The 21,680-nt window shown below is 37.2% G+C and overlaps 1 protein-coding gene across 9 annotated transcripts in view; it reads right to left on the bottom strand.

The window, feature by feature from the left end:
• The window catches only part of KIAA0586 (KIAA0586 ortholog), a 150,805-nt gene that overhangs the window by 16,124 nt on the left and 113,001 nt on the right, over positions 1 to 21,680 (bottom strand). For 7 of the 9 annotated variants that reach the window (XM_029237835.1, XM_029237831.1, XM_029237838.1 and 4 more), the window contains 2 exons: positions 20,722 to 20,787; positions 13,479 to 13,815 (listed from right to left, as the gene is read on the bottom strand). In XM_029237835.1, the coding sequence (XP_029093668.1) occupies positions 13,664 to 13,815; positions 20,722 to 20,787 (218 nt within the window). In that variant the 3' untranslated portion in view covers positions 13,479 to 13,663. Of the gene's footprint in view, positions 1 to 7,703; positions 7,783 to 13,478; positions 13,816 to 20,721; positions 20,788 to 21,680 lie in introns of those variants that run through there. The other 2 variants (XM_029237836.1, XM_029237837.1) reach the window with 2 other exon arrangements.

Here is a 21,680-nt window from a genome sequence, read left to right as displayed (position 1 = left end):
TTCTTCCCCAAATTCTTGAGCTACCCCTTCATGCCAATAGCCTATTCTGTTCTTTTCTTCTTACTGAGGTCCAGGGCCTTTCTAGGTGAGGGTCAGTGGTGAAAAGATTGATGGCAGAGAGGGGAGACAGAAGGAAGGAGAAGGTTAAAAAATGAAGGTCTGGCTACCTCTCACCATTTTACTGCTGCTCCTATTCTAGTTTCTAGTAATGGTAAAGTATTTATAACAGACTAAGCCTCCTGCCAGTAACAATTACAAACTCTGGACAAAATATAAAAACCAGTCATTTGAAGGCACTGGGGAGGAACCAAAACCAGGCAGGAACAAGAGAACATTCATACCTTGAAAAAAGGAAAACACACTTGTTGAGATCCACATTTATCCGGGGTACTTCCCAACGTGTGGAGGATACACTCAAGCAAAGGGGCAGTTTTGCTGGGCCTGGAAGTCAGGACCAGTGTTCAGGGCTCTCAGAAAGGCTGAATATTGGTCAGGGAAAGTCCATAAAGAAGAGAGTCACAGATGGGGGTTGCAATATTTTCATACAAACTCTCAAATCCTTAGCTGACTCCTGACATGTGCTGGGTGAAAATCCAAGGATCCAGTGGAGAGCAACAGCTGGAAGTATGAAAGAGCTGAGTAGAGATGTCAACAGTTGCCTAATACTGGAAAGACAGAGTCCCTCCAATTGAGAGGAGCCCGGTAAACAATTTGAACATTCCACTGAAATCCTAGAAGGGCCATAGCTTACGAATAAGAACCATATCCAAAGGCTAAGGGCTATGCTTATTAATACTGACCCTATTAAGATTCAGATCTATCCTTATAAACACCTGCCTAAATTACCCAAGACTTACTCAAACCTGAAGGATCTCGTATTCAAAGCCATTTTTTAAGAACATGGGCTAATTCTGCTGCACCAGTCCTTGCAATGCTCACATTGCTAATTAATAAACCTAATGGGAAATGCTACTGATTTAAGACCTCAGAGAAATCAAAATAATTATGATTCTTAGATTCATCATATTCCTACCCAAATACTACCTTGTTCTCCATTCCCTCCACAAGTAATTATTTTATGGCAGTGGATATATGTGCAGCATTCTTTAGCAACCAGTAGTTAAGAAGAATTGGTTGCTTTCTTGCTTGAGGACTTGAGGGGCTTGAGGACATGTGCAAATATCATGGGGCTTGAGGACTTATGGAATCACCCTCATATTTTTCTCAGTGTCCAAGTAAATTACCTTAATGATTCCATTTTCCCATGAGAATCCACTCTAATACAACAGGTAGATAATTTATTGCTGTATTCTCCTGATCCGAGTTGTTCACAGGAAGGCTTCAAATATCTCTTAATAAAATTGACTGAAAAAGGACATAAAGCATCTAGAGAAAAGTTACAACTCTATGTAATTTTGGTATACATAACTGAAAACTTGTAACTACAAACTAACTATAAAATATGAAACTACTTAATTTTGGTCATGATCTGTCTATAGGCAGACACTCTCTGTCCTCCTCCAAAATAAAAACTATTCCATTATATTCAAGCGCCTAAACTCAAAAACAACTGAGAGGATATTCAGGATTGCCCAAACAAGAGTACTAAAACATGAATCCAGAACCCTTCCTAAGGTAGAAGCTCCCCACAGCAACTCTATACTTTGCATGTCCCTAACTGTGTCAAACCCTTCTAATCGTTCAGGGAAGACAAGGTTGCCTAATAGGTGTGTTAATTTAGTATATGTGCTGCCGAAGCGAGCACTAGGTGTGTTAACTTAGTAGAGAGGTTCACACCAGAAGTCTGTTGCCTATCTGAACAACTCTTTTGATCTGGAGTCACAACCCACCCTCCCTGCCCGCATATGAGGGCAGCAGCATCTAATTGATCAAAGCTTCTGCTCTAGGCTGATGAGTGCTTACTTCTGCACTAACTCTGCATTCCATGTGCTGTGCAATCCCTGATACTTATAGGCAACACTCAGCTTTTCTGTCAGCTGCTGTACGGCTTAGGAAATTCTTCACTGTGCACTTCACGTATCGCAGCTTAACGTCTTTCACATTTTAATTCCACCACTCACTTCCCCTTCTAGATGAAGAGGAATCCATGACTGTTTAATGATATCTTGGGGATTAAGAATGCCTAAATCCTACCAGATATAAACATCTGCTTACCCTATTACCTAGAAAAATACCCAAGAGAAATTAGTGCATCTATCCACCAGAATACAATAATATTCATAGCAGCTTTATTCAGAATTAAGAGTAGCAATAGCTCAAGTGTCTGTCAAAAGGAGAATAAATAAATTAATTGTGGAATATATATACAATGGAATGCCACATGACAATAAATATAACAAACTACTGATGAACTCAGAGACATTATACTGCACAAAAGCAGCCAAAAGAAAATGACTATCCACTGTACGATTCCACTTACACGAAATTCAAGAACAAGCAAAACTAACTGATGGTGGTAGAAGTCAGAATGGTGGTTACCTCTGGACAAGAAGGGGTATGTTTTAACTGGGAAGGGGGCACAAAGGAACCTTCTGAAGTGCTAGGAAATGTTCTATTTCCAGCTGGGAGGTAGTTACACAGGTATGTATACACGTGTGAAAATTCACTGAGCTCTCCAGGATGAGCACTTTTCTGTGTAAATTATATACTTCAGGAAAAAGCAAAAACTATATACATAAGAATGCCCAGGTCAAATCTTAGTCAATTCTAATTTAAGTCTGTTTGTAGATGGCTCTTATCTTAAAAAGGATAAAGGCACTTCCTGAGCAGGATACACTGTCACCACTGAACATGCAGCTACCAAAGCTGCTCCATTGTGCCTAATGTTCAATCTGCCCATGTGAATGAACTGATTTCTCTGACTTGCACTCTGGCAAATGGAGAAATGGTAAACATTAAACAGACTTATATGAATTTGGAATTGTTCATAACTTTGGGATACTATGGGAAAAAAGGGGATTTTTGGTTTCTTAAGATACCTTAATGAAAATGGTAAAGATATTAATGATTCACTAAAAGCTATTCAATATTGAAAAACACCTGTCAGTTAAGGGAGCTACTCATAGATAATACCTTCTTCCAGAAACCAATGAATGCCCTTGCTAACTCACATTCTAACAAGCAGCTTTTATTACCCCAACTATGAGTTCTACCAAATTGACATGTATCCCCACCAAACTTGGAAGGAAAACTGGCTCAATTTAGACTCGCTATAATTGGCTCATAACAGTCAACCCAAACTTCTGAAAAACAATATTGGCAATCACAGGGACATTTTCTCCATAAAGATGGGTTCTGAGAATTTCCTGACAACTGCTCACGAGTACCACGATCCAACCAGTGGATGCTAATTAAATTTCCCATGATTTTCTACATCAGGAGCAAATCAAGTTCCACAGTAGATAAATAATGGAAAATTTTTCAAAATTTGACTAGGAAGTGGTAAAATTACATCTTACCTGTGCTAACATAACCCAGGTAAACCCGAGAGGGTCAAGACAAAATACAGAAACTCCTTCTCGAGGCCCTTTGAACATTTAGTAACCGATTTTATACAACTACCCAGGTCTCTAGGCTATATTTACTATCAGTAGTCTGTAAGTTTTCAGGATGGAAAAACCCATTCCTTGATGAGAAGCTACAGATGTTACAGTTGTTAGATTTTGTGTTCCTAGCATGGGGAATGCCTTCTTTCCTACCCAGTGACTGTGGAACTCATTTCACTGTAACAGTCATATAGGAACTCTGCAGGGTTTCTCTCCTAACATAAAAACTGTACTCCCCATGCAGGAAAGGTAGAAAGAATAAATGAGACACTGAAGATAAAACTGTCCCAATCAGGGGTTGGCAAACTACAGCCCATGGGACAAATCTGGCCTACAGACTCTTCATACGGTCCACAAGCTATAAAAAAGTGTTTCTTACATATTTTAAAATTTTGTTTAAAAAAAAAAAAGGAGGAGGAAGAGAATATGGAATATGTGACAGAGATTATATTTGGCCTTCAAAGCCTATATAAAATTTACTATCTGGCCCTTCACTGAGAAAATCTGCTGACTCCTAAACTATCAAAAATCCTTAATCTGCCTTAGTCTAATGTTTTGTCAGTATTGTTAACGGCCCCATGATCACCTCCTCAGAGCTCATACAGATTGTTTTCCATAGGACATCATTACAGGATGTCCTATGTGATTGGGGAAAACGCCACCAATCACTCTATTTTGTTGCATGCAGATCTAGCTGAATGCTGTAAGAAGTCAATCTAGTGTACTGTCTTATGCTCAACATGCACAAGCCACCTTTCCAAAAGAGACATCATCCACATCTTTGTATGACTCCTAGTTCAGTGACCAGGTTCACCAGAAAAGATATCAGTGTGTGTTTAATTGCGAAAATGGCCACAAATTCTTCCCATCCCATATGCATGCTTCTTTGTATGTGACTGCAGATCTTTCCATAAGGAGATGGAGACTATTTCTCTATTCTTTGAGTCTGGGCTTGGAAATGACTTGCTTTGGCCAACAAGGCATTAACAACATGACCCAAGCAGAGGTTTGAAAACTGCTCGCACATTGGAGTTTGCCCTCTCTTGCTGCTCTTAGGAACCCTCAACCAATATCACGTGAATGAGCTCAGGCTAGCCTGCTAGATGATGGGCCCAGTTACCTCCGTTGCCCTGCCAACAGCCAGCAACCGCCAGATGTGTGAATGAGACCATCAACTATCAGCGGACTATAAATGCGTGTATAAGGCCAGACAACACCACGAGGAGCAGAGCAGAGCAAAGCTATCCCAGCTGATCCCAGCCAAATCGCTCCACAGAATCATGAATAAATAAATGGTCGTTTTAAGCCACCTAGTCTGGGGGTGGTTTGTTTTGCAGCAAATACTAAGTGATATAGATGCAAAAACGCTTTAAATTACTGAAAGGAGCCATTTCAGGTCCTCTTGACAACAGCTACAGAAGTCTACCCAGGGTGTAATATGTCATAATGAAAAGGAACTTCCAACTCAGACCAATGGACGTTCACTCCCGTGACAGACTGCAAGTTGAGGCTAACCAAAGAAGCCTCCAGAAGCAGATGGTTTCAAGGCACAAACAGGTTATGGGAGACCTTTCTGATCAAGCAGACAACTTCAGAAGTGCAAATTCCACCCAAGACAATGAAACAAAACTAGAACTTTATTATATCCAATCAAACCTACTGCCTTCCTTGTAAGATTGTTAATATGTCACTATGGACTACTGATTTCCTTCTCTGTGTTTTCTATGACTCTACTTTTCTTCATTTTCCCCTCCCTTTTCTGAAACAAAATATATTACTTCCTCACCTTGTTTCTAAGAATGTTTCCTCATCTACTAACCTGACCTCTTGCTGGGCCTGTTACCCATTTCCAACTCCAGGGGTCACTCAAATCATAGGAATACCTCTGCTTAACACTAGCAAACAGCCCGTCAAGAGTATGATCTGAACATCTCCTTTATACTTACAATGATTATCTCCCAACCCAGACATTCAGGCTGGTTGTTATAATTATATAGAATTACACACAGCCAATATTTTATCCAGAGAGAAAAACCAACCCAATCACCTTTTAAAATAATCCTGAGTGTCTATGGTACTTTCATAACCCATGCAAAGAGGAAATAAAAATACTTACCAAGCTTACCAAGAAATCCCATTAAACTATCCCCATGGTAGAAATACCTCCTCACTTGATACTTATTCCTAATGCAACATCTCGTGAAAAATAGAAAAGAAAAATATATCTTCATTCAGGAAAAGCAGGCTACAAAGTGTCGACTGAAATCCTTATCACTGTTTGTCATAATGATTCAGGGAAAAAGACATACACTTTCAACTATTTACATATAGATCCTATCAATTGTGCAGCACCAGGCCTGTTCTTTATCTGTGACCTCTATGCATACCAAGAACTATTCCTGGGACTTCTTACCAGTTCCCTTCAAGATTTTAAATCCTGTTCAGTCTCACTATCTGGGTCTCTTCAGAGGTCTCAGAGAAGCGACCTCCCAGAAGTTTAGAGGAGTCTATTGATTTGCTTGAGGGTTTTTACCTAGGTTAGGGGTCCCTGAATTTGAGATATGTGTCAGTAATTTATCCCTTACTTTGGTTGAAACTATTAAATGAGACCATTCACACTATAATAATCCAGCAAGAGAGGTTTGATTTATTTGCTTTCCATCACATAGCTTTACAATATTTATTGGCCTCACCAGGGGGACATCTGCACTCTAGCTAATATTTCCGATTGTTTCTAGGTAAACACTTCAGTACAAGAAGAAATAATACCTTTAAAAAGTACAGACACAGGAACTTCCCTGGTGGTCCAGTGGTAAAGAATCCGCCTTCTAATGCAGGAGACACAGGTTCGATCCCTGGTCGGGGAACTAAGATCCCACATGGCCACGAGACAACTAAGCCTGCAGGCCACAACTAGAGAGCCCATGTGCCACAAAACTACAGATCCCATGTGCTCTGGAGCCTGTGCACCACAACTAGAGAGAAGTCCGCACACCACAATGAAGAGCTCGCACGCCGCCAACGAAAGATTCCACATGCTGCAACAGAGATCCCGCATGCCGCAACTAAGGCCCAACACAGCCAAAAATAAATTAAATAAATTAATTAATTTTTTAAAAAGTACAGACACAGGCTGATTACTCTCAAAGGTTTGACAGTCTGAGACTTGGAATCTATTCTCCTGGCATGGGCTAGGTCAAGTAAAAAACTGGCCTCCTGAAATTTTCTGAACTGTAATGATGGGATTTCTCATTATAATATTCATTTTTTCCAATGCATCTGTAAGAGAGTTTTTAAAACTGCTGTATAACTGATGTTAGGTGACCAAATGGTGATTCCATACTAGGAAGAGACAATTCCTTGGTCAACCTTCATTCTCCAGGAGAGGCAGATGCCAAAGGGAGAGAATGACGAATCCTGAGATGGCTACCCAGCCTGGGCCATAAGTATCCACACCGCACTGTGTGCCCAATGGCCTTCAGAGTTAATTTTTGTTAAACAGATATATATATATATGGATGTATAGTAGAAAAGAATATTTCAGTGGGTTTCTTCTTAGCAACATCACAGAAGTTCAAGTTACTCATCTATAAGGAAATGATGGCTTCAGGACATTTTTTAAAAGTTGTTTCAAAAAATGTTTCAACTACAGAATTATTCTTGGATCGGGGGCAGTAATCCACCACAAACTAAGAAATGCTATTTTATTTATTTTTTAGAAAAATGTTGAGCTTTTAATAGAAAAACTAAAAAACTTTTAAATATATGTTTAATATTTTAAAAGAAAAATTAAGAGATCAGAAATATGCAAGTGATAAGAAATATACTGATGTAATCATCTTTTGAAAATAAAAACGTTTTTTCAAGATTCTATTAAAATGCACAAAAAGCAAATTTATTTTAGGATTTAAACCAACGAAACATTTAAAATACCTGTTACCCTGGCATGTAAGCCCAACAATAGTAACAGCCTTGATCTTGATAGAGTCTACTTATTAACAGCATATCTTTTAAATAGTTCATTCTGGAAGATGGAAATTATAAAATTAAAAATAAAATGAACGTTTTAAAGCTTGTAACATCAAAATTACCATTTACTTTTTTTTATTTTTTTTTAAACCATTTACTTTTACTTACATAATTTTACTCCAAGAAGTTTGAGGTGCTTGGCAGAATATATGAATATATACAGATGGAAACTTGGCCAGAAATAATCCTACAAACAAACAAAATACTGATGAAAAGATACTAAACTTTTTTTTTTAAGAAAAGCTCAAGTACATACAGAGTGGAATAAATCAAAGATTATACTTCTACCTTAAACTAGAAAAGGCAGGTTTTCTGATTAGGGTGAAAAAACTACCAACACCTTTAAATAAAAAATGCTTTTGCTAAAAAGCAGTTCTAAGAAGGAAGTTTATAGCGATATAAGATTACCTCAGGAAACAAGAAAAATATCAACCTAACCTTACACTAAAGGAACTAGAGAATGAACAACAAACAAAACTCAAAATTAGTAGAAAGAAAGAAATAATAAAGATCAGAGCAGAAATAAATGAAATAGAGACTAAAAAACCCGTAGAAAAGATCAATGAAACTAAAAGCTGGTTCTTTGAAAACATAAACAAAATTGCTAAATCTTTAGACAGACTCATCAAGAAGAAAAGGGAGAGGGCCCAAATCAATAAAATCAGAAATGAAAAAGAAGTTACAGCCAACACCACAGAAACACAAAGGACCGTAAGAGACTACTACAAGCAACTATATACCAATAAAATGGACAACCTAGAAAAATGGACAAATTCTTAGAAAAGTACAATCTCCCAAAACTGAACCAGGAAGAAACAGAAAATATGAACAGACCAATTACCAGTATTGAAATTGAATCACTAATTTAAAAACTCCCAACAAACAAAAGTCCAGGACAAGATGGCTTCAAGGGTAATTTCTACCAAACATTTAGAAAAGAGTAAACACCTATCCTTCTGAAACAGTTCCAAATAATTATAGAGAAAGGAACACTTCTGAACTCATTCTATGAGACCACCAACACCCTGACATCAAAACCAGACAAAGATATCACAGAAAAAGAAAATTACAGGTCAATACACTGATGAACTTGTCTGCAAAAATCCTTAACAAAATACTAGCAAACTGAATCCAACAATACATTAAAAGGATCATGTGCCATGATCAAATGGGATTTAATCCCAGGGATGCAAGTATTTTTCAGTATCTGCAAATCAATCAATGTGATACGTCAATTAACAAACTGAAGGATAAAAGCCATATGATCATCTCAATAGATGCAGAAAAAGCTTTTGATAAAATTCAACATCCATTTATGATAAAAACTCAAGAAAGTGGGCATAGAGGGAATATAACTCAACATAATAAAGGCCATATATGACAAACCCACAGTTAACATCATACTCAATGGTAAAACGCTGAAAGCATTCCTTCTAAGATCAGGAACAAGACAAGAATGTTCACTCTTGTCATTTTCATTCAACATAGTTTTGGAAGTCCTAGCCACAGCAATCAGAGAAGAAAAAGAAATAAAAGAAATCCAAATTGGAAAGGAAGAAATAAAACTGTCACTGTTTGCAGATGACATGACATTATACATAGAAAATCCTAAAGATGCCACCAGAAAACTACTAGAGCTCATCGATGAATTTGGTAGAGTTTCCGGATACAAAATTAACATATAGAAATCTGTTGCATTCCTATACACTAACAACAAAATATCAGAAAGAGAAATTAAGGAAACAATCTCATTTACCATCACATCAAAAAGAATAAAATACCTAGTTCTTTTCTTTAGTTCTTCGCAGAACTAAAAGAAAAAAATTTTAATTTGTATGGAAACACAAAAGACCCCAAATAGCCAAAACAATCTTAAGAAAGAAGAATGGAGCTGGAGGAATCATACTCCTTGTCTTCAGACTATACTACAAAGCTGCAGTAATCAAAACAGTATGGTACTGGCACAAAAACAGACATATAAATCAATGGAACAGGAAAGAAAGCCTATGCATCTATGGTCAATTAATCTATGACAAAGGAAGCAAGAATATACAATGGAGAAAAGATAGTCTCTCCAATAAGTGGTGCTGAGGAAAACTGGACAGCTGCATGTAAATGAGTGAAATTAAAACATTCTCTAACACCATACACAAAAATAAACTCAAAATGGATTAAAGACCTAAGTGTAAGACTGGATACTATAAAACTCCTAGCAGAAAATATAGGCAGAACATTCTTTGACACAAATTGCAGCAACATCTTTTTGAATCCATCTCCTAAAATAATGGAATAGAAACAAAAATAAACAAACGGGACCTAATTATACTTAAAAGACTTTGCACAGCAAAGTAAACCATAAACAAAACGAAAAGACAGCCTACAGAATGGGAGAAAATATTTGCAAACAATGTGACCAACAAGGGATTAATTTCCAAAATATACAAACAACTCATGCAGCTCAATATCAGAAAAACAAACAGGGCTTCCCTGGTGGCGCAGTGGTTGAGAGTCCGCCTGCCGATGCAGGAGACATGGGTTCGTGCCCCGGTCCAGGAAGATCCCACATGCCGCGGAACTGCTAAGCCCGTGTGAGCCATGGCCATTAAGCCTGCGCGTCCGGAGCCTGTGCTCCGCAACGGGAGAGGCCACAACAGTAAGAGGCCCACGTACCGCAAAAAACAAACAAACAAACAAAAAACAACCCAATCAAAAAATAGGCAGGAGACCTAAATAGACATTTCTCCAAAGAAGACATACAGATGGCCAATAGGCACATGAAAAAATGCTCAACATCGCTAATTACTAGAGAAATGCAAATCAAAACTACAATGAGGTATCATCTCACACCGGTCAGAATGGCCATCATCAAAATGTCTACGAACAATAAATGCTGGAGAGGGTGTGGAGAAAAGGGAAACATCCTACATTGTTAGTGGGAATGTAAATTGGTGCAGCCACTATGGAGAACAGCACGGAGGTTCCTTAAAAAACTAAAAATAGAGTTACCATGTGATCCAGCAATCCAACTCCCAGACATGTATCTGGAAAAGATGAAAACTCTAATTCGAAAGATACATGCATCCCAATGTTCACAGCAGCACTATTTACAATAGCCAAGACAAGGAAGTAACCTAAATGTCCATCGACAGATGAATGGATAAAGAAGGTGTGGTATATATAATGGAATATTAGCCATAAAAAGGATGAAATACTGACATCTGCAGCAACATGGATGGACCTACAGATTATCATACTAAGTGAAGTAAGTCAGACAAAGACAAAATGATACCATTTATATGTGGAATCTAAAAAAAATGATACAAAATGAACTTATTTACAAAACAGAAATAGACTCAAAGACATAGAAAACAAACTTATGGTTTACTAACAGGGAAAGTGAGTGGGGAAGGGACAAATTAGGAGTTTGGGATTAACAGATACACACTACTATATATAAAATAGATAAGCAACAAGGACCTACTGTATAGCACACAGAACTATATTCAATATCTTATAATAACCTATAATGGAAAATAATCTGAAAAAGAATATAAAGTATATATATAAACTATATATATAGTATAACTGAATCACTTTCGTCTACACTTGAAACTAACACAACTTTGTAAATCAACTATACTTCAATTAAAGAAAAAAGAAGCAGGTGGAATAAAAATATTTTAATCACAATAATTAAAATCATTTAAAATGCTTTTGCTAAAATTAAGAAACATCTTTCCCAAACAGAAAAAGTCCTGAAAACCAGAAACTGGGGCGGGGGGTGGGTAATGTTTAAAACGAAGCAGCACTTAGAAACATTTCGGCAGCTTTCATATATCAGAGACTTGTAAGTGAACATCAAATCCAAATTATGATCCACAGAACAGCATTTTTCTTCTTCTTGTTTAATGGGAACTATTACAAGCAGACATGGCTAAAAGGCCATAGCAAAGAAAAATAGGTTCTAAAGTGAAACCTAGAGCATTTCAGTAACCAAATATCTGAGTGAAGCTTGAGGAGCTGTGACATAAGAAGAAACATGTGTGGACACATTTCTGAGTTTCCACAGGTTCTTGAATCTTCTATCTTCAGTGAGAAAAAACACTCAGACTCTAAGTTTCCCCGACAATGGGTCCTACTAGAAGTTTAAGGAATTCTAAATTGCTCTTCAGTAATTCTCAACCTTGCGTGCACATTAAAATCATCTGGGAAGGTCTTTTTTCTTTTTTCATACCAATGCCTGGGTCCCACTCAGATCAATTAAATCAGAATCCCTGGATATGGAAACCAGGCATTTTTAAAGCTCCCAGAGGTTCTACTGTGCAGCCAGGGCTGAGACGCACCAGAAAAATGCTGAGAAAAGTCAAGGATGACTATAGTTACTGTGTTTGAATTTTAGTTGTCACAGAAAAAATTTTTCAGAGAGATAAATGTCTTTGCTAATGCTAGGCTGCCCTTCTTCTTATATGCTTACTGTCCAGTGTAGGATGCTTATTAAACCCCTCAAGATAATGACATCCACCATTAATTGAGCACTTACGTGGTGCCAGGCACCATGGTGGGTGCTACCCCCAACATAATTGATAATCCCCAGTATCCTGCAAACCAGGTATTAAACCCATTTACCCAGGCAGCTGTGAAGGAGGGGTTTATTTGCCCCATCATAGACCAAGGTGAAGAAACTGGAATTAGAACATACATGTGTCTGATTACAAAGCCATGTTTCTTTTAATTTTATGTATTTACACTTTTAAAGTTAATCCAATCACATTTCAGAGGTTTATACACTATAAAGATTTATAAGGTGTACATGTAAGGTATATAAAAATCCACAGTGAATACAGTCATACCTAACTCCTGTCACTCAACCTATCACCTAGCCACTCAATCTCCCCCCTTGGAGACCAAGTTAGCTGTTTTTTGTCTATCCTTCCAAAGATATTTAATGGATACATAAGCAAGTATGTGTATGTAAGCATATGTGTATATACATGCCATATATTTGGATTCCTCCCACCTCATTTTAAATGATGGTAGCATAATTCATACACTATATCGCACATGGCCTTTTTCACTTTAACAATATATCTCAGATATGTGATATATATATATAAAATGGAATATTACTCCACCATAAAAAAAAAGAAACACTGCCATTTGCAGTAACGTGGACAGACCTAGAGATTATTATGCTTAATGAAATAAGTGAGACAAGACAAATACTGTATGATACCACTTATATGTGTAATCTAAAAAATAATACAAATGAATGTATATATAAAAGAGAAACAGACTCACAGACATAGAAAACAAACTTGTGGTAACCAAAGGGGAGAGGGAAGGGAGGAGGGACAAATTAGGGGTTTGGGATTAACGGATACAAACTACTATATATAAAATAAATAAGCAACAAGGATTTACTGTATAGCACAGGGAATTATACCCAGTATCTTATAATAACCTATAATGGAATATAATCTGCAAAAATACTGAAACACTATCCTGTGGACCTGAAACTGACATAATATTGTAAATCAACTATACTTCAATTTTAAAAAATCAATGAAAAAAACCCCAATAGATCTCAGAGATAATTCTATATCAATACATAAACATTTTTAAATTCTTTTTTGTGCCACCTAGTATTCAGTTGTACTATCACTTTTTTAATCAGTTCCTTACTGAGAGATATTAGATTGCTTCCAATTATTTGCTCTTATAAAAAATTTGGAATGAATAACCTTGAGCAACTTAATTTCATAACTAAGTACAGATAATTATATCTGTAGAATAAATTTTTATATGTCAAAAGTTATGCCCTTTCCACTATTCTACGCTGCCTCAGGATTCTAAGAAATAACACAGACTCATGATGATATCCATTTAAATTATTTTATTTTAAAATGTCACCTAAATACCCAAATTACACTTTTCATTTTAATAAAAAATTTAAAATTGTTTTTCTGAATATGTTGAAGGACCAAAATGGTCTGAGAGATAGTTTTATGCCAGAGAAAAATGACCTCAAAACCAGCAGCACAAATACTGTACTGGCTCTCACTTTACATTCAGAAGGTATCTGTTCCCGAGGACTCTGTGTCCCCCTGGACAGTGCTGATGCTCAGAGACTGAGAGCAGTCCTCCAGGTTCACTGAGGGTGGTGTCACGGACATCTTGGCAGGTGATGTCTGCGAAGTGAAGAGTGGAACTGCTTTACCACCTGTAAAAAGGAGAAACTCCTTCAGCTAAACAAGTGTACCTGAGTATTTACGTGCCTTAAACTTTCCTAAATAATACCGGGGATCAAAAAAGGATTGCATTTGCGATAATTTCTTCTCTCAAGGTGCTCAGAACTTGTCACAGAGGTAAAATACACCCTCCTTTCCACTTCCACCCCTGAACAATTAAGAAACAACATTTTAGAAGTATATGTTATGATCTGAATGTTTATGTCGCCCCAAAATTCATATGTTGAAATCCTAATGCCTAGTGTGGTGGTATTAAGAAGTGTGGCCTTTGGGAGGTGCTTAGGTCATGAGGATGGAGCCCTCATGAATGAGAGGAGTGCCTTTATGAAAGAGGCCCCAGAGAGTTTGCTAGCCCCTTCGACCATGCTAGTCCTTCGACCATGTGAGGACACAGGAATCAGGAAGAGGTACCTTGATCCTGGATGTCCAGCCTCCAGAACTGTGAGAAATAAATTTCTGTTGTTTAAAAGCCACTCAGTCTATAGCATTTTGTTATAGTAGCCTGAATAGACTAAGATGGTATACAAGTGCCCACAGCTGTGGTACAGATGATAAATGCTAGGTAAGACCAAGTCAGGGAGGCAGTTTGAAATGAAGAATTCATTAATATGTTTTAAAAAACCCAGAGTTGACTACATATATATATCTATCTGCATATACCCTAATTCACTCCTCTAAGCTTAAAAAGCACATTGCCTAAGAGCATAAAGAATGACAACTTGGTACTATTTAAGACCACAAAAATCCTCATTTCAAATTTTATGTACTTACCATATATATATAATAATAAGCATCTTAAAAGTAAATTATCCTAAATAATCTTAAAGACATCTCTGAGCCAAGAGTCATAGTAATTTTTCTAAAACTCCTTTATACTTTTAAAATAGTTGTCACAGTAATAAAGTGAAATTTTCCATCAAGTTTTTATAGGGACCACAGTAAAAGAAGTCAGTTTTGCAGATTCAATGATGACTCAATCACAGCTGTTCAAGATGATCAAAATACTTGTAAAAGAAAAATTCCTTTCATATTAGGAAGTCTAACAAAGACTATTTTAATATACCAAACTGTAATGCAACAGCATAATCCTTTAAGAAGAAAACAATTATTATATCGATTTAAATAGAACAAATATTTTAAATAGGAAAAGACTTGTTGAAATTTAGCTCTGACAGGATATGATAAAAACTAAAATTAAGAAACTTATTGTTTATAAACTTATGGTTTATTCAGTACTTGTAGTCTCTGTGTCTGGAATGATGCCAAACACATTTTAAATGCTGAAAAAATATATATTAAATAAACATTCAAGGGACTTCCCTGGTGGGGCAGCCGTTAAGAATCTGCCTGCCAATTCAGGGGACGTGGGTTCGAGCCCTGGTCCGGGAAGATCCCATGTGCCGTGGAGCAGCTAAGCCCGTGAGCCACAACTACTAAACCTGTGCTCTAGAGCCCGCAAGCCACAACTGCTGAAGCCGGCGCACCTAGAGCCCGTGCTCTGCAACAAGAGAAGCCACCGCACTGAGAAGCCCGCACACTGCAACAAAGAGTAGCCCCTGCTTGCTGCAACTAGAGAAAGCCTGAGCGCAGCAACAAAGACCCAACACAGCCAAAAATAAATTTAAAAAAGAAATAAATTTAAAAAAAAGAAACAATAAGAACTTCTTTTAAAAAATCTTCATAGGGGCTTCCTTGGTGGCGCAGTGGTTGAGAGTCCGCCTGCCGATGCAGGGGACACGGGTTCGTGCCCCGGTCCGGGAAGATCCCACATGCCGCAGAGCGGCTGGGCCCATGAGCCATGGCCGCTGAACCTGCGCGTCCAGAGCCTGTGCTCCGCAACGGGAGAGGCCACAACAGTGAGAGGCCCGCGTACCGCAAAAAAAAAAAAAAAATCTTCATAGGACATAAGCATTGTTTAAATATTCTGACATTTTACAAAGCTGTGATGCAGAATATACAAAATAACCAAGAGAAGTATCCAAGATCAGAGCTTACCTCGTCAATAAAGTAAAAACCAACACAGGATATAACTAAGGCTTGAGAGCAAAATTAATTTTCAACCTGTAAAATTAAATGTTATCTTCCCCCGATTAAGAAAAATTCTATTCCTTGCATTACTTACGTATCTGTCAAAAACTACACTGATGTCAGATATTCTTCTTTTCTTTGTTATCCAGTTTCACAAAACTGCTTTACATGTGCCTTTATTTTCTACTCTGCACATTAAATTACTGATTAAATTGTTCAGTGATGTAACAAGAGCTATAACTATTTTTTTATTTTGGACCTTGAAGAAGTTTCCAAGTCTCAAGGAACATATTAAATTCAATTATTGTAAAGTTATGCTATTTCTTATAGTTACTGCCTTAGATTTATACAGCAATTAAAATTTTGCAAAGATCTTTTGCCCATCATATTATCTCATCCTAACAGTAATTCTGGGAGGCAGACAAGGTAAAGGTAACTGAGGCACAGAGATGTCAGAGTGGGCTTTTCCGAAAGCATATGCTCACTAACTAAACATCTATACAAGCCTACTGTATGTGTGGAGCTAAGATGGTGTTGAGAAGATCATACACAGGTGAAAAAGAAATAGTCCTCATCTTCAAGAAGCTTAAAACCTAGTAGTGGAGATAAACATGTAGAGGAATACTTGGTTTAAATTAGGTGGAAGTAGCAGGTGAGATAGGACTTAAAAGATGTGGAAGGCAATGAAGAAAAAGAGGACAACAAAATAAATGATGACAGAAATAAGAGAAGGACAAAGAAGGGTGAATAAAGAGAAAATAGAGGAACACAAAAGGGAAGTGTTAGATAAGTAGGAAGAGACCCAAGAATGAAGAGTCACACAAGGTAAGAGTCACACAAGGTTTTCAAAAGAGTCTAGTATAATTCACCTAATTTGTAATTGGTAGAGCTGAGACTACAACTCACTGCTTTTTGCCTGATACCAAATACCTTAATTATCCACATAAAAAATTAGTACTTTTAAAGGTTGTTGAGGGAAATTCCATTTTAGTAGTGGTATGTAATGGTAGGGGCAGCTAAGGAGAGGAGCAGTGATGAAGTTTCAAGCACAAGTCCCTTTATGATCAGTCAAGTCTGGGGTCCAAATGAGGTCTATTGTTCAGTCACCTGGGAATGGTCCCGTCAAGACTGTCAGTGTGAGGTTTTCGTGTGGGAAGGAGTAAAAGAGGAAGGGGGAGGAACAGAGCATGGATTCCATAATCGGGCAGGGCTAGGCTCATCCATTTGTTAACTCAATAAATATTAACTGAGCACCTATGTGCCAGGCACTGTTCCAGACTCTGGAGATTTTGGCAGTGAAGAAAACAAAGGCTCTAATCTCACTGACATCATATCCCAGCTGGATGTGAAGGGCAAATGACAAACAAGTAAGGAAACAAACATATATTATGTCAGGCGGTGATGAGTGCTATAATGAAAAATAGGTAAGGGGTACGAGGGAGAATGAGTGATAAGGAACTTTTGGAAAGTTACATAACTTCTCTAAACCCTCATTTCCTCATCTACAAAATAAAGGTAAGAGTACCTACCTCAGAGGGTTTTATGCGGATTAAATGGGATAATGCATATAAAGTGTTTTGAATAGTGCTGGCAAATCAAAAGCACTTAAAACAGATTAGCACTTACTTTTATGGAACTGGAAAGAAATTATCCTAAGAGGCAATGACCCTCAGAGTGGGCTGCAAAAGGCAGTCGACTTAGGAGAGAGGGATAAGAATGTGTCACTGAAATACACTAAGAAAAAAACCCCACAGCTTTAGAAGGCCTCCAAATAATTATGCTACTTTTAACTCTAGTAACTGAGGTTTTTTTGGTTGTTTTTTTTTTGCGGTACGCGGGCCTCTCACTGTTGTGGACTCTCCCGTTGCGGAGCACAGGCTCCAGACGCGCAGGCTCAGCGGCCATGGCTCACGGGCCCAGCCGTGCCGCGGCATGTGGGATCTTCCCGGACCGGGGCACGAACCCGTGTCCCCTGCATCGGCAGGCGGACTCTCAACCACTGCGCCACCAGGGAAGCCCTAGTAACTGAGTTTTAATCAATGAGTTATATCAATAAAGTGCATCACCTTATCTAAAGGTGTTTGTTAATGTACATTTTGGAAAGGTTTTTTGAAGCGCTCATTTACACAAGCTAAACAGTCACAGTTTTAGAGCTTTAAAAGAGAACTTTTTAGACTGGAAACGTCTTTCAAAAGCATCACTGTTAACAGGCAAAAAGAGTCACATTCATATGCAGTTATGGTCCTCACAGAGTTTAATTTGTTTTTAAAGAAAAGACATAATATCTTAATAAATCATCATTAAAGCAAACATAAATTTTCTACCTATATTAAATGTAGTTTGATGCTTTCAAAGTTTGACTTTTTAACTTTCCACAGTCATGTCATTGCTCTAGGATGGAATTGTTTCAACAGCTGTTTTCAGATTTGTTTTTAAAAAAGGGAGATTATTCCTTGATTCCGTGGGTAGGCAGTATGTCACTTAACCTGGCCTGCATTTAAGCAGATGTCACTGAGCGAGACCGTGTATCTGAAGCATCCTAAGTCGTAGCTGTAAAACTCTTTAGGCATATTTGAAATTCAATTTTTTTGCTTTAAAAATATTTAAAATTCATAAAGAAATTTTGTTTTCTATTCTTTGATTGTAAGACTAAGGAACAGAAAATCTAAAACTCATTTATTCTAAGTCATAAAGTAATAATACAAGATTTTTTATGTCCATTTAAGAATTTGCCTGTGTATTATCACATGTGTATTTTTAAAAATACATATACAAAACTTTCTAAAAGCTTTTTAGGTTTAGATAATCCATTTCATCAGCAGGTTTTAGATTCTGACTCTAATCTTCAAACAGTTGGTAACCCATTATTATGTCTCTGTTATTTGCAAACTGAGAGGAATCCAAACAGAGTATTCTCTCCTAAAACAACAGGAGGCAAGCAGAGAAAAGAAGTAAAAAATTCCTCAGTAAGTTCACAGAAGAATGCAGCACCGCACACTCCTCACTCAGATTCAGTAACTGCACATGGTATAAGCCACATAAACTTATGGGATTCTTCTATGAGTTGACGAAGAGATAGTATAGTGACTTTAAATTGCCTGGATTTGGGTATTTCTACATGCAGATCAAGATGAGTTTCTTATACACTGCACATTTAAAAATAAAATTAAAAAGGAAACAAAGGTAATAATCTTTAATCAAGTACCCGAAGGATCTGAATCCAGAGTCCATGGATGGGTGACCCAGGATCTATTTGTGAATACCCTGAAACCATATGCAAATTATTTTCATATAAGTACAGTTTGGAAGGGAGGCAGGTAGTCATAGCTATCAATGTCTCTAAGGGGTCTGCGGACCCTAAATACTCAAGAATATGAATTACACTCTCTGAGTTGTTTTCCCAGCCGTAGTGGTGAAATACAGGGGTTCCTCTCCTGTTAACTGCAGATGCCTTATTCTCTGAAGGCAATGCTACTGCAGCACTTAGGAGACTGCACTGTAATTATTTATGTGTCTGTCACTTCCACTGGACAATATATTCCTTAACAGCATGTACTGCAACTTACACTCATTGTCTTCCACGTGACTAGTACAGTAGGTACACACTAAGTATCTGTGACCTTATCTCTTGTATTACTGTTATTTGCTTGTGGGTCTGTTGCTCCTGTTAAATGTGCCCCATGAGGACAACAACTTTGTCTTGTTTACGTCTGCATTCTACAAAGTTGTAGCATAATGCTAGGTATACACTGGGCCTTAAAATGATTGCTGAACCAAACTGATTTGTTTCTGCCTAGAGAGTCTGTGGTTCTTTACGGCTACCAGCTTGCTTAGACTCATCCAGTCTTTAAAATCAACCCTGAGTTCCAGCAAAACAGTTCTTCCCAGATGTCTATGAAAATGTTACAGTATTTCAGCTGTGTTTTACTGAGTTCTTGAAGCATTTTTTCCTGTCCACCGTGGGTTCATCTACTCTTGCTTAAATTCCTTGTTTAAGCAGCTGCTAAACTATCCTGCTGTATTCAATTCTCCTCACATACTTAACCCAGCCCTACAGATTTTGCAACATCATAGCTTCAGTGCTTGAGAACAAATACTACAAGCCTTGATGAAGAAGATGCCTGGTCATTTGATGTTAAGTATATAGTATGTAAAACGAGATTTGCCTCCGCTTTACAGAATTAGTCAGTATTAAACATTTCTTTCCTTACTTTCATGTTTAAAAGAGTGATTTAAAATGTTACTAGAGTCTCATCCCAAAATGTGTTTTAGAAATAAACACCCTATTACATTTTTTAAGTTTACTATTGCTTCTGTTTTTTAAGTGAGTTGACAAATGCTTATTTTAAAATTTATAATTTAAGATAAAAATACAGCAGTTCCTATAGGAAGAATAAATGTATTGGCACCTGTAAAAACAAGTCCAAATCTTTTTTTCTCCAAAAAGCAATAGTTAACGTGAAAGATTTGTTTCTTCTTATGCCAGGTTCCAGCTGCTTCACTTTGTTTAAAACTGACTTCAAAGTTTAAACAGTGTCCTGTCCCAACAAATAACCTCCCCCAGATGGAATTATCTCGAGTACTAGCCTCAGTGCTCTGAATACCACACCTGCAGCCTTTTAATTCAACATTTTATAAACTTTCCAAAAGGAAATGATAGATTTTTTTTGTCTCCTAACTTTTGGAGAGTTGAGTTTAGTGCATGAAGGGAGTTCTATACCTGGGGTAAGTTTATAGATATTTTAAAAGAATAAAAAATTGGAATTATTTTCTCTACTGTGTTGATTATTATGAGAGAAAGAAAGAAGGAAATGAAAAAAATCTGAAACTTTTAAAGTAAAAAATCTTACCTGTAAATACGGATGCTAGGTACAGATTGGGTTCAATTTGTGTCCGATCCATATCACCTGGTGAAGCTACAGTTAAAAAATTTTTTTCATAAGAAAATCAGTTAAGCATAGAAATAATCATGATTCATTCCTGCTATTAAAAAAAAACAAAACCCACAAACCAAATGCACTCCCACAGTTACTTTCATAAAATCAGGCAAACAGAAGCCTGACCTTGTGGCCTTAATATAAAGAAGTTAAACAGCTGAATTTTAATGACTGCCAATAGAATAATACTTTACCTAATAGATTATTATCTTTATGCATCGAAGATTAGGAAAAGGGGGAAACCCTTTTTCATGGGGAAACCCATGAAAGAATTTGCATAATTATTTGTATTTAGTAAGAGAAACTCATGGCTTTCTTCCAAGGCTAAAAGTTTTCACAGATTCTCTTACTTAAGGATTTAATCATTATAAAAAGAAGTTTAGAATTTCCCTTCTCCCTAGGCCAGCCTGGGGCATATTGCCCAACACAATCCATGTGAAAAAACCAGTAAAGTTGTCAGGGAGCACAGAAGAACACTACCCTGTTAAACCAAAGCCAAATTTTAATATTAAAATGAAATAGGCTGGGGAAAAACTCTTTTTATAGCTAGAGAATTATAAAGCCGAGAAAATTAAATAACCGAAGAGAGAAACCTGTGGTACATATAGTTCTCAGGCCAAAAAGATACCCTGGGTGCCTAAGGCATATGCCCCAGTTGATGGCATGCTGTTAACCTCTGCTCTGAAATATAGTCAGTTACTGTTAATAACCACTGTTATTCAGAATGATTCAGAAAAAATTTACAGTATGGTATTATCAGTATTTTCTGATTTTCTCTAAGATAAAAATCAGTCATCTCTCAAGCTTCCTTTATTTCACGAAAATTTCAGGTGGATTTAAAAGAAGATAATTAAATGAAAGTGATTTTAAGC

The sequence above is a fragment of the Monodon monoceros genome, unplaced genomic scaffold, assembly GCF_005190385.1.
Source record: "Monodon monoceros isolate NGI ecotype Baffin Bay Population unplaced genomic scaffold, NGI_Narwhal_1 Super_Scaffold_21, whole genome shotgun sequence".
In the NCBI taxonomy this organism is placed as follows: Eukaryota; Metazoa; Chordata; class Mammalia; order Artiodactyla; family Monodontidae; genus Monodon; species Monodon monoceros.
Note: the sequence above shows the minus strand (reverse complement) of the source record. Positions and strands in the feature narration are given on the sequence as shown.